Source organism: Eptatretus burgeri, chromosome 8, assembly GCF_056783735.1.
Source record: "Eptatretus burgeri isolate ZD-2024b chromosome 8, Ebu_testis_v1, whole genome shotgun sequence".
Lineage (NCBI taxonomy): Eukaryota > Metazoa > Chordata > Myxini > Myxiniformes > Myxinidae > Eptatretus > Eptatretus burgeri.
In genome coordinates, this window is record NC_140968.1 from 3,680,575 (window position 1) to 3,698,023 (window position 17,449).

Sequence of the window (17,449 nt, forward strand, 5' to 3'; positions counted from 1 at the left end):
CGTTGGTCCGAGAGGGTCACGACGGAATTGTCCGTCCGGTGGGCGACGTGCCGCGATTCGAGTTACGTGGCCGCTCGCACGCCGGCGGGCGCGAATTTGCAACAATATCAAATCTGTTGGTGATGAAAACAAGTTTGAACTTTATAGAGGGGAAGATGCCTTAGAGGAGTTTGTAAGACGATTGGAAAAAGATTGTATAAGACTAAGAGAAATAATGGTGAAAACCTATAAACGAATGTCATTAACAAAGGAAGAGGAAAAGGAATTTAGAGAGAACAATAAATGTCACATTTGTGGGGAGGAAATTGAGGAGTTTAAAGTTAGAGATCATTGTCATCTTACTGGTAAATATAGAGGTCCCGCTCATTCTTGTTGTAATCTTAATTACAAGCCTCCAAATTTTATTCCTGTCTTTCTTCACGACAACGCTCACTATGACACACATCTATTTATAAATGAACTTTCAAAGACATTTGGAAATATTTTCGCCATTCCAAACACAGATCAAAAATACATCTCTCACAAAAACAATTTATACATCCCCCATAACCCATATCAGATTTCTTGACGCGTACAAGTTTATTGGAGATTCATTATCTGAGTTCGCATCAAATATTAAAAACTTCCTGAGTCTTAAATCATATTTCTCAAATCAAGAAGAGATTGATCTCCTATCACAAAAGGGAATATATCCGTATGACTATATGGATTCAGTTGAAAGGTTTAAAGAAACACAACTTCCTTCAAGGGAGTTTCTGATGAAGATTGCACACAAGCTAAAATGGTTTGGGAGAAGTTTTATATAAAGAATCTTGGGGAATATCATGATTTATATCTTAAAACTGATGTACTGTTATTAAGTGATGTGTTTGAAGCTTTCAGAACAGTCTGTCATAATAAAAAATTCTTATGGATTAGACCCTGCCCACTATTACATGGCCCCGGGTTTGGCTTGGAGTGCAATGTTAAAAATGACAAAACAAAATGTGGAATTAATCAGTGATATAGATATGCTTTTAATGATGGAGAAGGCTAAAAGAGGAGGAATATCTCAAGTAAGTTCCAAGAGATATGCTAAAACAAATATCTTCCTGATTATAATAAGAATGAGGACAACTCTTACCTGATGTATTATGATGCTTACAATTTGTATGGGTGGGCCATGTCTCAATCTTTACCTTATGGGAAACTTTAATGGGTTGAAGAAAAACATTATGAAAAGCTTTACTTGATATTGTTATCTCCTCTCAAAAAGAATTGGATGAGGCTGAAGTTGGATATTATTTTGTGGTTGATTTAAAATACCCTGAAGAACTTCATCATAAACATAAAGACCTGCCCTATGCCTCCGATAAAGTCCAAGAAAAGAATGGTTAAGTGATTACCAACAGTCATTTAATATAAAGGGTAAATCTTCAGAAAAAGTACTTCCTCCATTCAATGATAAAGAAAGTTATGTTTTACATCAAAGGAACTTGAGACAATATTTATCTGCTGGGTTGAGAGTGAGGAAAATTCATTGGATTTTGAAATTTAAACAAAGTCCATGGTTGAAGGACTATATTGATTTTAATACAAAAAGTAGAAAAAAATGCAGAAACAGATTTTGAGAAGGACTTTTATAAATTAATGAATAATGCTGTATTTGGAAAGACTCTGGAAATTGTTAGGCATCGAGAAAACATAAGACTTGCTTCATCTCGGAAACATGTTTCAAAGTTCATCAACAAACCAAGTTTTGAATGGGTGGAGGTATTTTCAGAGAACTTTTGTGCTATTCATTTGAAAAAAGAGAATATTGAAATGGATAAACCTATTTATATAGGAACATCAATTCTTGATTTGTCAAATTTGTTCATGTATGACTATTACTGTAATAATTTAAAATTAAAGTACAAGGATAAAGTGTCATTGTTCGATATGGATACAGATAGTTTTATATGAGAAATAAAGACTGGAGATGCATAAGAGGAATATGATTGATAATATTGATATGTATGATACAAGTAATTATAAATCTGGTGATGTGTTGTTTTCATCAAATAAGGAAAACGTTATTGGGAAGTTTAAAGATGAATTGGGTGGGAAGGTTATGAGTGAATTTATAGGATTGAGATCAAAGGCTTATGCTTTTACATATATTGACAATAATATTGAAAGATGTAAAAAGAAGTTAAAGGGAATAAAGAAAAAAATAAAAAGAGATGAAACAATAATCTTTAAACATTATTACAACTGTTTCATCTTAAAGAGGGAAGAGTGTTGAAAAATGAATAAAATAAGAAGTTATTAACATCAATTTTTATATACAGAAGAAATAAATAAGAAAGCATTAGGAGCTTTTGATGATAAAAGATATATTTTAGAGAATGGAATTAATAGTCTCCTTTCTGGTTGCAAGTATAAGTGCTGAAGGATTACTACCCTGTTTTACTGATTTATACATGATAGAACCAAGCAATAACCAAACCAAAGAGTGGAGATGTAATCAACCTTGGTTCTTAAATGGAAAACATAAAGAATGTGAAAAATATCAAATAAGTCTTATTGAAGAAATAACCGGGGTAAAAGTATATAAAACAAATAAGCGGATAAATTTAATTTTAATAAGTTAGAGGATGTAAAGAAAAAAAAATATCCTTGAATGGACTGAAAACTTTGATGGCTATCAATAAAACAATGGAAAAACAATTTAGTATAATCTCAAAATGATATGTGGCTCAGGAGGTAGTCAAACAAGAGCATGAAGAGAAGTTTATCATTTTATTTCTGCTCCACAAAGATATTTAGACCAAGAACAAAGTTCTAAAATACTATTTTTGAATGTAATTGGAAAATTAATTTATTACCTCGAATAGAACATGGACAAATATTCATTGTCTCACTCTTTGAATGGAGGAAGTAATGGGAGAGAGATCGATCTCTTCTTTTGACCCCATGGACCGAGGGTCAGAAGGGGAGAGAAAATCATTCTGCTCTTTTGACCTGATGGGCCTTGAGCAAGAAAGATTCCCCTATACATTTGTATGAGGTTTTTTTGGGCCCTGAGATGGTCTCAATTTAACTTGAGCTTGTATGGCAGAAAATCATTCTCCTCTTTTTGTCCTGATGGGTCTCGAGTCAGAGAGTTCTCCCACGACATTTGTATGAGGTTTTTTGGGCCCTGAGACAGTCTCAATTTAACATGAGCTTGATTGGCAGAAAATCATTCTCCTGTTTAAGGTTTTTAAGAGGTGTTTTCAAAAAGGTTAGCCGATACATTTGTATGGGAGGGGGGAGGAATTTGACTCCATTTGAGGGGTTTTTCAGGGATCAATTCAAAGTTTTCCCCATTCATTTGCATGGATGTCCCAGAAACCCCATTAATCTACTTCTTATGTTTGTATGTAATGGACAGCTCTGGAGGCCAGAGGAGTCAACCGATGTTGATGAAACGTGACAGGTAGGTTCGGACCAGGATCTCGTTCTCTGCTTTTGAGCATGCTTGCTATGGACACCACCGTTGCTTAGCAACAGGACTTTGAAATATTTGAAAAATCCTAAGAAAATTATTTTTTCGAAAATCAAAAATCGCCTTCCAGTCTTTTATGCGTAATATAATCGACCTCTTTGTTAAAAAAATTTCAGCCCGATCTGTCAAAAACTATGACAAGTATTCAATTATGTAGTGACCACCCATGTCGCCTACCGGCTTGTTGGGTGATCGTGAGAGTACCCTTATTTTCACTCTTTCTGTTTGTTTGTTTTGTTTGTTTGTTTGTTTGTTTGTTTGTTTGTTTGTTTGTATGTCTGTATGTATGAAATGGACAGGTCTGGAGGCCCGAGGAGTCAACCGATTTTGATGAAACTTGATGGGGCAGGTTCATACCAGGATCGAGTTCTATGCTTTTGAGCACCGTTGCTATGGACACCACTGTCGCCAAGCAACGGGACTTTGAAATTTTTCAAAAATCCTAAAAAATTAATTTCTTCGAAAATCAAAAATCGGCTTCCAGGCTTTTATGCGCATTGTAATCAACATCTTTGTCAAAAATTTTCAGCCCGATCTGTCAAAAACTGTATGACTAGTTTGCAATTATGTGTGGTTTCCTTTGGAAATTCTGGAAAATTCTTTGGAAAAGATTAACTGGAAATGATGTACGAGTCGGTGGTCCTCACAAAGAGGGTGGAGCTTAGTAAAAGTGGGCGGGCTTTACGAAAAGTGGGCGGAGTTTAGGCAAAGTTTGCGCGACTTAAGAAAAAGGGGGTGTGGCTTATGCAAAAATAATCTGAGGCTCAGGAGGTGGTCAAACAAGAACATTGAGAGAAGTTTATCATTTTATTTCTGCTCAACAAAGACATATAAACCAAGAACGAATTTCTAAAATAATATTTGTGAATATACTCGATGGTGATGAATGTTATCGGAAAATTAATTTATTACCTCGAATTGAACATGGACAAATGTTTATTGGATCACTCTTTGAGTGGAGCGAAAATATAAAAGTAAATCAGTAAGTAATGAGGCAGAGATCAATCTCCTCTTTTGACCTGATGGGCCTTGAGATAGAAAGGTGAGCCTATATATTTGTATGAGGTTTTTTGGGCACTGAGGCAGTCTCAATTCAACATGCTCTAATTCAAACCGATGCATTTGTATGGGAGGGGGAGAAAATCATTTTTATGTAATAAACCTAATGAGCCTCGAGTCAGAAAGCTTCCCCTATTAATTTGTATGGGAGGGGGAGGAATTTGTCTCCAGTTTCGGGGTTTTCGGGGTTCAATTCATAGATTTTTACCCCATTTTCCCCATTCATTTGCATGGATGCCTTAGAAGCCCCATTATTCCTCTACTCTCTTTGTCAAAAATTTTCAGCCCAATCCGTCAAAAACTTATGATGAGTATGCATACAATTTTGTCGCAACCACCCATGTCGCTTACCAGCTTGTATGTTTGTTTGTATGTAATGGACAGCTCTGGAGGCCAGAGGAGTCAACCGATTTGATGAAACTTGACAGGTAGGTTCATACAAGGCTCGAGTTGTATGCTTTTAAGCACCGTTGCTATGGAAACTGCCGTTGCCGAGCAACGGGACTTTGAAATTTTTGAAATATCCTAAAAAATTAATTTTTTTGGAAAATCAAAAATCGGCTTGCAGGCTTTTATGTGTATTATAATCAACCTCTTTTTCAAAAAATTTCAGCCCGATCCGTCAAAAACTATGATTAGTATGCAATTATGTAGCGACCACACATGTCGCCTACCGGCATGTTGGGTGGTCGCGAGAGTGCCCTTATTTTCACTTTTTCCATCTGTTTGTATGTATGTTTGTTTGTATGTAATGGACAGCTCTGGAGGCCAGAGGAGTCAACCGATTTTGATGAAACTTGACAGGTAGGTTCATACCAGGATCTACTTCTATCCTTTTGAGCACCGTTGCTATGGACACCACTGTTGCCTAGCAATGGGACTTTGAAATATTTGAAAAATCCTAAAAAAATAATTTTTTCGCAAAACAAAAATCGGCTTCCAGGCTTTTAATCGCACTATAATTAACCTTTGTCAAAAATTTTCAGCCCGATCCGTCAAAAATTGTATGACTAGTATGCAATTATGTCGCGACCACCTATGTCGACTACTGGCTTGTTCTTTATCTTATCATAATAAAGCCATGTACCAAGTTTCAGTTGACAATGTTAAAGGGTATGGGGAAAAAAGTCTGAAAAACCACAGTTTGGACAGACAGTTGGAGAGCAAACGTATAGTCCCCTCCTGTGAAACCGGTGGGGGACGAATGAAGGTTCAATGGGGTGGTGTTTGGGACTGCTTCTGGATTACTTCAATAGCACTAACCTTTCGGATTTTAATTTTTTACAATCGTTAATATCATTATTTTATTAAAATTGAATTCACACTGTGTGGGGCATCATGTTCTGTGAACTGTCTCGTTACTTGTGGCCTTGGAAAAGCACCATAGTAACGTAGAGCGACGCTCAACCTGCGATGTGTGCACCTTAATGTGGTGTTTTTCTCAGGTGGAAAGAGGCATTAAAACATGGGAATTCCTCCTGATTTTTTTGAAATTGAGTCGAAAGCAACGTGCTTAAGCGAGTGCGAAAACAGGGTGAAGGCCTCTTACTTGTGATGGAATTAAAGTCAATGAAGCGTCGCTCATAATACCCTCTCCCACCACCACCGGGAGCAGCAGTACTCCCAGCATTGATGCAAACTGATAGCCACAAGCTGCACAAGCAATGAACGAATGAACATGACTCCATTGCTCTATTTAATGGTCTCATTAATTCCCACACCTTTGTGGGGTCAGCTGGGGAAGGTTTTTCGCCCAAGTCTTTCACGAACCAGTTGGCCAGGTCTGATGTTTGACTGAAGGTGGCAGGAATATGGCTGGGCAGACGGCAATAACTCAACTACTCCTATACTCTTCTGGAAAGACAATGGGCATGGGATCGTTAACATCAACCAAAGACCAGTGCCAAGATGGGCCCTCGTGATCAATGTCCCTCCGACGGATGGCGCATGCACTGATCCTTCGCCATGGGTGCGTAACACCGGCATGCACGTTAAATAGTTCCATAACTTTGTCTGCGATTGACCCTCGGCCAGACGGCTCAAAGGCGGGGGGGGGGGGCACGTACCTCGAAGCTACCCTGCCAGTTGTGTAACTGTTTCTCGATGTATCAAAGTACTGCGAGACAGAAAGGATACAGAGGAAGACTAAGAGAAGAACAACGAGCAACCTTTGGAAGCATGTAGTAAATGGAGCTCTCGATGGGGACGTTCTTCACAGGTTCCTGCTCGTAGTGCACCGTACTACTGATTGGAGTGTTGCTTTGTGTAACGAATAGCAGTGAAGGTGCGTTACAGCATCTCTGCAGCATTAGCCTGATGGAACAACCATGAGGACAAGTGCTGAGTATTCCGAGCGATGGTAATTGTTATTCAGCACGTAATTCAGAAGTACTTGTAGTGCGAAGCAAAAAATATAGTCGGTTATGCTCATCTCAATACAAAACAATGCTGTTGTCAAATCCAGGCAGCAAATGTGAAATTAAATATGTTGGATGTGGGGAAATGGCGCATCGACTCGAGGGACACTTCAGGTTGGAGTTCAGACTATCTCTGAAGATTTCCTTCGTAGATTGAAGCATTTTCTGATATCTGAAAATAATTAAATCAGGACATAACAAAACAAAAGGAACGGTGGAAGGAGGGAGTAAACACACCAACAGGAGGGATGAGGGACAAAATAGAGGAAGACTTGAACAAATAAGGGATGTGGAGAAGAATGAGGGCTTGGAGAGGTCACAGGGGGTGAAAAAGATGGATACAGCCATAAACTCGACAAAGGAAAAGCTGGTAGCTTGGACAGAGGTGGGCTTGGGGAGAGTTAACTGAGATGGAAAGTTTATCATAATTGGGTCTGGATTCAAACCCAAGATACACCGCTCGGGGAGTGTGCATACCCTTTGGCTATACTGCCTGCTCAGTTAGGCCGATGATACGTGCCTTTTCCCTCGTCCGAGGCAACAAACATGTGGCTCCTTGCACAACTTGCAAAAGCCAAAGATAAAGGAGCGGGTTTGTGCATCATCACGGCGATGCGATGCTCTCTCGTACTATGTTCATCCATTCCCACCCAGGATGATGTTTAAGTTCTTAAGTAGCAGCAGGCTCAACGATTTGCAAACTAATTGCAGTCGAGTGACGTCAAGATGGCGTCATCTTCAAAATTCATCTCACCAGATGGAAATTCAAATTGACATGGTCATATAATTTTTAAGGTGTATAAAAATTGACATGGTCATATAATTTTTAAGGTGTATAAAAATACTGGCGGGGTATGTTGCTTTTACATTGTGTAAGCATACGAACCGTGCTTCTCCATTGTCTTGGGTCGCTCACCTGCATTTTATTTTTCATTTATTTATTTTCACTTATTATTTTCCATTTATTTCTATTTTCATTTACGGATGTTTTTCTTCAGTTCTGTGATTTGTTTTTCCTGGTGTACTGGTTTCGATGTCCATCGGCACACAAAATTACCGTGCTTCTTCATTGTCTCGGGTCGCTCACCTGAATTTATTTCCTTTTCTTTTTTTTGTTCATTTATTTATATTTTCATTTACGGATACTTTCGTTCGGTTCTGTGATTTTATTTTTTTTCCGGTGTACTGGCTTCGATGTCCATCAGTTTTGCAAAATTACCGTGCTTCTCCATTGTCTTGGGTCGCTCACCTGCATTTTATTTTTCATTATTTATTTTCACTTATTATTATGCCTCTGCACCAACGGTGCCGGAGGCATTATGTTTCTGGGTTGTCCGTTCGTCCTTCCATCCTTCATCCGTCTGGATTTTCGTTTACGCGATAACTCAAGAAGCAAATTGGAGAATTTCATCAAACTTGGTAAAATGGTAAAGTAAGGCAGGGCAATTAAGTGATTAGATTTTGGGCCAGATGTGATAAAGGTCATGGTCAAACTCTGAAATTTTACTGTTTACTCCCTGACTCAATAAATATTGGACAGAATTTCATCAAACTTGGTACAGAGGTAAAGTTAGACAGGGCAAATAACTGATTAGATTTTGGGCCAGATATGATAAAGGTCAAGGGTCAAATATGTCAACATTGAAGTGTTTGTGCGGGAGAGCAGAGGCATACCCGTCGACTGTGTGCAGTCAAATTACTCTAGTTTTTCATTTATTTATATTTTCATTTATGGATGTTTTTCTTTGGTTCTGTGATTTGTTTTTCCTGGTGTACCGGCTTCGATGTCCATCGGCATGCAAAATTACCGTGCTTCTTCATTGTCTCGGGTCGCTCACCTGAATTTATCTCCTTTTCTTTTTTTGTTCATTTATTTATTTTCATTTCCTTATATTTTCATTTATGGATATTTTCATTGGGTTCTGTAATTTTTTTTTTCTCGCGGACTGGCTTCGATGTCCATTGGCACGCAAAATTACAGCTTTCTCTGTCACCCGGAAGGTCCCAATCATTAATATCAGTCCGTGGTGAGAAAAATCTTTATTTATTAAATACTAGTGCGGGCCTGTAGGTGCGGGCCCGTAGGTGCATAAACGACGACTGGATTGGGGCATTCCCCCCCCTCTCACCTCTCCTCTCTCGCCCCCTCTCTCTCTCCCACTGTCTCGTGCCAGTACCCTCTCTCGTGGGTGAGGCGTGCCAGTATGTGCAGCTTCGTTCCTTCGCTCTCGTAAACGACGACTGGATTGGGGCATTTTTTTCAATTAGATCGGACCAACCGTATCATAAATGGCCAGAACTTGGAAAACACCTGGGAAACATACTCAGGTCCCCAGCGTGAATTGTGATGTCGTATCAAACGAAGAATTGTGATGCTCCCTCTCCCTCTCGCCCCCTCTCGCTCCCTCCTAGTCTCGCCCCTCTCTCTCGCCCCCACTCTCACTCCCCCTATCTCACCCCTTCTTCTCTCCCCCTCTCTTGAATTGACGCCCCCTCTCTCCCTCCCCTCTCTCCCTCCCCTTTCCCCCTCTTTCCCCCCTCTTTCCATCCCTCTTTCCATCCCTCTTTCCCCCTCTTTCCATCCCTCTTTCCATCCCTCTTTCCCCCTCTTTCCCCTCTTTCCCCCTCTTTCCCTCTTTCCCCCCCTCTTTCCCCCCCCCCTCTTTCCCCCATCCCTCTTTCCCCCATCCCTCTTTCCCCATCCCTCTTTCCCCATCCCTCTTTCCCCCATCCCTCTTTCCCCCCCTCTTCCCCCTCTTTCCCCCATCCCTCTTTCCCCCCCTCTTTCCCCCCCTCTTTCCCCCCCCTCTTTCCCCCATCCCTCTTTCCCCCATCCCTCTTTCCCCCATCCCTCTTTCCCCCCCCTCTTCCCTCTTTCCCCCCCCCCTCTTTCCCCCATCCCTCTTTCCCCCATCCCTCTTTCCCCCATCCCTCTTTCCCTCTTCCCCTCTTTCCCCCCCCCTCTTCCCCCCTCTTTCCCCCATCCCTCTTTCCCCCATCCCTCTTTCCCCCATCCCTCTTTCCCCCATCCCTCTTTCCCCATCCCTCTTTCCCCCATCCCTCTTTCCCCATCCCTCTTTCCCCTCTTCCCTCTTTCCCCCCTCTTTCTTCCCCCTCTTTCCCCCTCTTTCCCCTCTTTCCCCCTCTTTCCCCATCCCTCTTTCCCCCATCCCTCTTTCCCCCTCTTTCCCCATCCCTCTTTCCCCCATCCCTCTTTCCCCCATCCCTCTTTCCCCCATCCCTCTTTCCCCCATCCCTCTTTCCCCCATCCCTCTTTCCCCCATCCCTCTTTCCCCCATCCCTCTTTCCCCCATCCCTCTTTCCCCCATCCCTCTTTCCCCCCTCTTTCCCCCTCTTTCCCCCCTCTTTCCCCCCTCTTTCCCCCCTCTTTCCCCTCTTTCCCCCCTCTTTCCCCCTCTTTCCCCCCCCCCCCCTCTTTCCCCCTCTTTCCTCTTTCCCTCTTTCCCCTCTTTCCCCCTCTTTCCCCCCCTCTTCCCCCTCTTTCCCCCTCTTCCCCTTCCCTCTTTCCCCTCTTTCCCTCTTCCCTCTTTCCCCCTCTTTCCCCCCCCTCTTTCCCCCCCTCTTTCCCCTCTTTCCCCTCTTCCCCCCTCTTCCCCCCTCTTTCCCCCCTCTTTCCCCCTCTTTCCCCCTCTTCCCCCCTCTTCCCCCTCTTCCCCCTCTTTCCTCTTCCCCCCTCTTTCCCCCCCTCTTTCCCCCCTCTTTCCCCCCTCTTTCCCCCCCCTCTTCCCCCCCTCTTCCCCCCTCTTTCCCCCTCTTTCCCCCCTCTTTCCCCCTCTTTCCCCCCTCTTCCCCCTCTTTCCCCCCCTCTTTCCCCCCCTCTTTCCCCCCCCCCTCTTTCCCCCATCCCTCTTCCCCCCACTCTTTCCCCCCTCTTTCCCCCCCCCCTCTTTCCCCCCCCCTCTTTCCCCCTCTTTCCCCCTCTTTCCCCCCACTCTTTCCCCCCATCCACTCTTTCCCCCCACTCTTTCCCCCCACTCTTCCCCCCACTCTTTCCCCACTCTTTCCCCCCCTCTTTTTCCCCCTCTCCCCTCTCCCCCCTCCTCTCTCGCCCCTCTCTCTGTAAATGTATTCACAAAAAACAAATAAATAAATAAACATTAATTGTGACGTCATTCGTGATGTCATAGCACCGTGTCCTGTCATTGGTTTGGTAAATAAATGGCTATAACTTTGGCACCGCTTGTCCGATTAATACCAAACCTTGAAAAGGCACATACTCAGGTCCCCAGCGTCGATTGTGATGTCATACCAGACGAAGAAGAAGAATTGTGACGTCAATCGTGGGGAAAAATAATAAATAAACATTAATTGTGATGTCATAGCACCGTGTCTTGTCATTGGTCGACAGATAAATGGCCGTAACTTGGGAACCGCTCGTCCGATTGATATCAAACCTCGAAGGCACATCCGTGGGTCCCCGGCAATATTCCTGGCAAGTTTCAATCAGATCGGACCTGCGGTCGTCTAGAAATGGTGGTCGCATACAGACAGACACAGACACACACACAGAGATTGCTGGAATTATAGATAGATATTCATGTATTTTTTCAGTGATATTTCCGATTTTTAGATTTACCTTCATCGATTCAGCCTGTGCTCTGTTTTTGTGACTGAGTGGAGACATCTCAAATTAGGATTTAGTTTACCTTGCTTTCATGACCTCCCGCTTTGAATTATTTTCATTACCATCACCCTTTTGATTTGTGTTCATTAAATCATTATTGTCGAATTTCTTTGTTTGTTTATTCGTTGTGGGTTCGAGGATAAATCGGTGTGTTTCCGTTCTGGTAAAGCGCCTTTATTGCTTCCATCCCGCGCACGTCGTAACCGCCAATAATTTCGGCTGTTCTCCTCCGTGTTAAAACCGTTTGGCTATCCATCCAGGCTGGTGTTAATTGGTCTGAACAGACAATACACTAGAAAGGAGGCGGTTACGAGAAGATATGATCGAGATGTTTAACATAATAATGAAAGGTGTAAATAAAATAAGTGCAGATTAATTATTCAACAGAGTAGACAGTGATAGGACCAGGGGCCATAGGCTGAGAGTAAAGACGAGAGTTAATACGGTAGTAAGGGAGGGGGTCTTTCAATCTGTGAAGAGTTAATGCATGGAATGAGGAGAGGAGGAGATTGGGACCACACTCTGTGCAGAGTGTTGGTGCTGCTTAAACAGTCTCCTTGGCTATTGGGCACAATCCTGGCCGGGTTGTCATCCGACACACTATACCAGCATGCGGGCACTCATTTTGCCGACCTCGGAAGGATGACGGGCAGAGTCAACCCCACCTGATATTAATTCAGCAACTGAGCAGGATTTGAACTGAGGACCCTAGGATCCAAAGCCTGCCATCTTACCATTAAGCCAACACCAGGCATATGCATGGAATGGTCTCCCTTGAAGGGTATAAAAGTAGATAGGTTTAAATTTTTCACACTCGATGCTTTGGAGATAGAGGGGCACAGGAAGTTTGGTAGGACTCGTCGGTAGCGTGTATGTGTATGGGCGATGGTATCTGGTGTTGGTGCAGCGCAAGCATGATGGACTGAATGGCCTCGTCATGTGCCAAACGTCGTCGTGTGTACCCACCGGAAGGTTTGTGCCTCCGAGTGGTTTTGTCTCCAGATACACACAATCTCCAGCCTTCTCCATCGGTCAAAAAGCTCTGCTTCCCACACCCTGATTCACACAAATCAAACCATAAGTACAAAGAACTGGCTTTTCACCATGTTACTTCAAAAGATGTACATGTCAAGCTCTTACATCGAGTAATTAACCGCTCAAAATTCCACCACTCACACACTATTTTACCAAAAATCCCAAGGCACTCTTGTTAACAAATTGAGAAATGCCCACACATATGAAACTTTGCATAACTGTAAATACGATCAACAGACACGAAACAAACAGGCAACAGACTTGACTGCTCAGCTTTTAGCATCATGTTCCACAGAAAGGAGTTATTGGAGATGGAATGAGGAATTATGACAACCCGATATGAGGATCACAGCTTTCAGGACAATTTCAACCATCCTTGGCATCTAAATATCAACCGTGGGTACTGGGTAGCGTCATTATGGAGTCCGAGTGGAAGAACACAGACAACACGAACCCTTTTCGTCGAAATGAGAGATCGTTCAAAAATCACCTCAAGAATAGTGGAGCAGCAGGGGCCAGAAAAGAGGCTTATTTAGTGAGATACCCACACCAGCAGTACCACATTTTCTAATGTGTTTATTATTGACCACCCACTTACTATACTTGTACATGAAAACCAATGATGCTAGTCTGAGAAATGGTGTCATTCTGAGAAATAGGTCAATTAAGGTCGTTGACTTCTGAATTTGGCAATATTTACTAAAACGGCTATAGTTTTTATCTCCCGCCGCGTGGTGGAAGGGTGATATTGTCACCCGGGTCGTCCGTCCGGCTGGCTGGGCGTCATCGTTTATTGCTGTGAGTGCGATAACTCATAAACTGTTCGCCATATCGATTTGAAATTTGGGTCACACATGTATCACCTGAAAAGGAAGAACCCTATTGATTTTGGGCATGGCCGGATCCAAGATGGCCGACTGGGGTGGCCATCTTGAAAAAAGTTTTTTGTAATAAATGGAAAAACGCTTATCTGATTTCATTTATTTTTCAATGGTGGGGGATTCCCCATCTCTGATGATATATTTATAATTTTCATGTTACAATACCTTGATATACATCAAACTGATCCTAAGACAATAGGCTATAACATGCAATAGCAAAAAAAAAAAAAAAAGATGTGGCTGATAATTGCAAGTGCAGAACCAATTTTATTATAAATTTTGTCCCCAAAATCCAAATTTTTGCATTTTTCAAATACTTTTAGCATCACTCAGCACATGCATAATATAAAAGTATCAAATATTAAGCATTAAAAAGTTTCTCTAGGGTCTGCTGCAATTATTCCTATTATATGGAATAGGCAAAGCCGAGAAACGAACGTAGAATTCTTCTTACATTCGCTTCTGACTTTACATAAGAGTTGTTCACAACTGTATACTTGCCAACTATACCGTGGTACATGTAAGCGCCGCACAGCTGATGATTTTGACGCAATTTCCGGTTACTTCGGCCTGGATTCGGGAGCAGCGAACAAATAATGTAAATCACGATTAAAAAATATATTTTTTGATGATGCGGGAGATATCTTTATAAAAATCAACTTTGGGGAAAAAAATAATTGAGTAAATAAATAAATATACGATCACTTCAAGTCAAGAATAAAAGAAATTAAAAGTTCCGGAAAGAGTTTCAAAATCACTCCCAGTAATGTTAAATACAAAATAGACACTTCCTTTCATGAAAAAAATCGATTTCGGAAGTATAAAATTAACTTTGGGGAAAAAAAATTATTGAATAAATTAATAAACACTTCCGGTCATGATCTCCCGGCATGCATCATTCTCCATGAAAAAAAAACCAGAAACAAAACAAAAACGGAAGCAAAATGGTCATAGCCAACGATATGGATTCACAATTGCCAGGGTATTGTGTTGTTTTTGTTGTTTCCTATTCTCTCATGTGCACGCGTAAAGTATTAAGCTCACTTCGTTCGCTATAATATATTCTATTATCTTAAAGGTAAATTATATTTTCATCACATTTTGTCCAAGATGTCTGAAAATGGTATTATTGAATACCCATGGCAAATGACCATTAATTTCATTTGAAATGTCTTTGAAATAATATATTGTTGTAAGAAATTATAATTGTTGATGAGTATATCAATAACACACAGTGATAGATCCACAATTTTTGGAAGGGGTGGGGGTTACAAAAAGCTATGTACCAACACCCCCTCCCCCTTTCTCAATATCACTAAATACATATGCACTAAAAAAGTGCCACCCCTAAACCCTGAACCAACCCTAAAATAATGCCCCTGACAAAGAATATTGGATTATATAAGATGATCCCATATGCCACAATAATCCTGATATGACCCCCACATTCCTGAGATGGTCCTCGCATGTCGAACTGCAATAAATAGCACTCTCATCAGCCATGAGTTTACAATGTATATGAAATTAGGTCAGTCACACTTGAACAGATACGATAGACCACACATACTGCAGCATGTTTTATGTGACACCCTCTTCTCTGTTAAAATGTAAGTATGAAAGTATTTGTTTCTATTTTTTTTTAATTATGAATAGTCTTGTGATGATGTATTACCATGTAGCTAATTTTCTGATGGAAAAACATGTGGTATACTGAATGTTTTGCCTACAGGCTGTTGAGCTGGGGTTAAATAGTATTGTCATGAGAATGTGTCTAAAATGGAAGTAATTACTGCATACATTTTATGCAAGGTACATGGTGTTGTGAAAAATAACCCCCCAAAAAGAATTAAATCCTACGAATCGGGTTTATCCCAAGGTCTAAAATACTTATGAAATTGCTTTGAATTATTTTCAATTTAGTGGATTAAATAGATTTATTCTGACAAACTATTGGTGACCAATATTTTTTATGCTTGCAGGCAGATCCACATTTTGTCTGAGTGTACTCAAGATTACTTCAACAGCGCTGAACAGTCTATTATTACAATATGGATGCAGAATTTGACACTGCTCACATTGCCAAGAAAGCTAAGGGAGAAGATACCATTGCCATTGATAAGTGTCTTTTCTGCACAAAATCCTTTTCATCGAAGGAACAGACAGTCACTCCAGTTATTAACAAACTATGGTCCTTATTCTCAGCATGCAGGCAACAGAATGACTCAGTTCGTTAAACTTTTGGCCCATGAATCTGATATAATTTCTGGAACAGTTTGTGTTCAGGTATCACAGACAATGCAGATCAACATATGTAAGCCAACATCACATCAGAAGAGCTATTAAAACAGTTGATAACTCTGATGTCGTTTTTTTATGATGGTGGTAATTCTTGTCATGGTGATGGTGAAAGTGGTGGTTGTGCCAACCGCTTTACAAGATCCAAGCCATCAGTTGTGAAGTTTGACTGGAAATCTCGCTGTTTCATCTGTCGTGATCCTTGCAGCTCAAAGCACCAATTATCTTGGTCCATGGTAGAGTCATCTGTGAAAGATGACCCTGAGCATCCCAACATGTACACCCAAGTTCTTCAAGCTGCAAAGGCTAAGCAAGATGATGACATGATAACCAGACTTCAGGGTGTACCCAATGGTGATCTGGTTGCCATTGAGGCTCGTTACCACAGACAAAAGTCATGCCTAATCAACAATGTCAGTGGTTGCTCTATCACTGCAAGTCAGAACAGAAAGCAACAATTTGCTGCACACAGTACATCAGTGAGGAGACTGATCAGTGAGTTTACATCACCCATCATTGAACACAGACAAATATTCTTCCTGAGCACCTTGAGAAAGCGGTTCTTGGAGATCCTTGCTGAAGATGGAGTGGACCATCCAGGTTCATACACATCCTATAATCTCAAAAGACAACTTATAAAAGAGTGGCCAGATGTTGCATTCATGCCACAACCAGGCAAGTCAGATCTTGTTTGTTCTTTAAAGACAACAGTAGGAGATGCTTTGCAAAAAGGCATACGAGATGTCAAAAGTTTTGACGGAAGTTGCTGAGGATGAAGAGACAAGTTTGATGACAAATTTGACATCATCAATGGTCGATGAAAGCATTGTTCCAGCCTCTTGGTCTGCTAGGATCTGATGAGCAAAACATTTCAAAGGAGATAGAAATGGCAGCCACAAAGTTTGTAGGCTACATGTATGGCAAGACAAACCGCACATCATTGAATGCCCTGAGGTGGCAAAAGAGTGGACAGAGGAACATCCAGGGAAAGAAACTACCACCAACAGAAGATGCTTTCAGTCTACATATACTTCGCTCTGCTTATCAGCTGTTAATATGGAGACAAGCTGCTTACCCTTCTCCAACCTTACCTGATGCAACAGCATATGGCTTCGAACACAGCCCAGGTGGTACTGGTCTCCAGCCTCAAATGATGAGTCAATCGCTGGCTGCTCCAGAGTTGTTAAATGACATTGTGTGTGACTGTCAACCCAATACCTGTGCAGTGGAGTGTTCTTGCTTGGAGAGTGGCCAACCATGCACAGCAGCATGCACCTGTGAAGCCTTGGTGGATGGAGGGGACTAATCATGTTCAAATCCCTTTACTCTCTCTCTGCATTTTACAGTGATAATTCAGACTCAGATGCAGACTAGATATCAACATAATATGTAACAATAATGTTGATAGTTTCCTGGCATTTATCTTAGTAACTGATAATTTTGTTAGAAAGATTGCATTTGATGCCAAAAGTGGAGAGTTTGTACAAACAGGCATTATAGCCCTTTGAAATACTTATACCTCAACATTTCTTTGAAATTTATTTTCAACAAAGTACATTGAAAACTTATAATTTTAAAAATATTTATGGTATATAAGAATTTGTAC

The 17,449-nt window shown here is 41.3% G+C and overlaps 1 protein-coding gene across 2 annotated transcripts in view; it reads right to left on the reverse strand.

Annotated features, from left to right (window-relative positions):
• Window positions 1-17,449, reverse strand: part of ST8SIA5 (ST8 alpha-N-acetyl-neuraminide alpha-2,8-sialyltransferase 5) — a 63,130-nt gene that overhangs the window by 33,480 nt on the left and 12,201 nt on the right. For both annotated transcript variants that reach the window (XM_085890666.1, XM_085890665.1), the window contains 2 exons: window positions 12,599-12,688; window positions 6,739-6,883 (listed from right to left, as the gene is read on the reverse strand). In XM_085890666.1, the coding sequence (XP_085746792.1) occupies window positions 6,739-6,883; window positions 12,599-12,688 (235 nt within the window). The remainder of the gene's footprint in view (window positions 1-6,738; window positions 6,884-12,598; window positions 12,689-17,449) is intronic.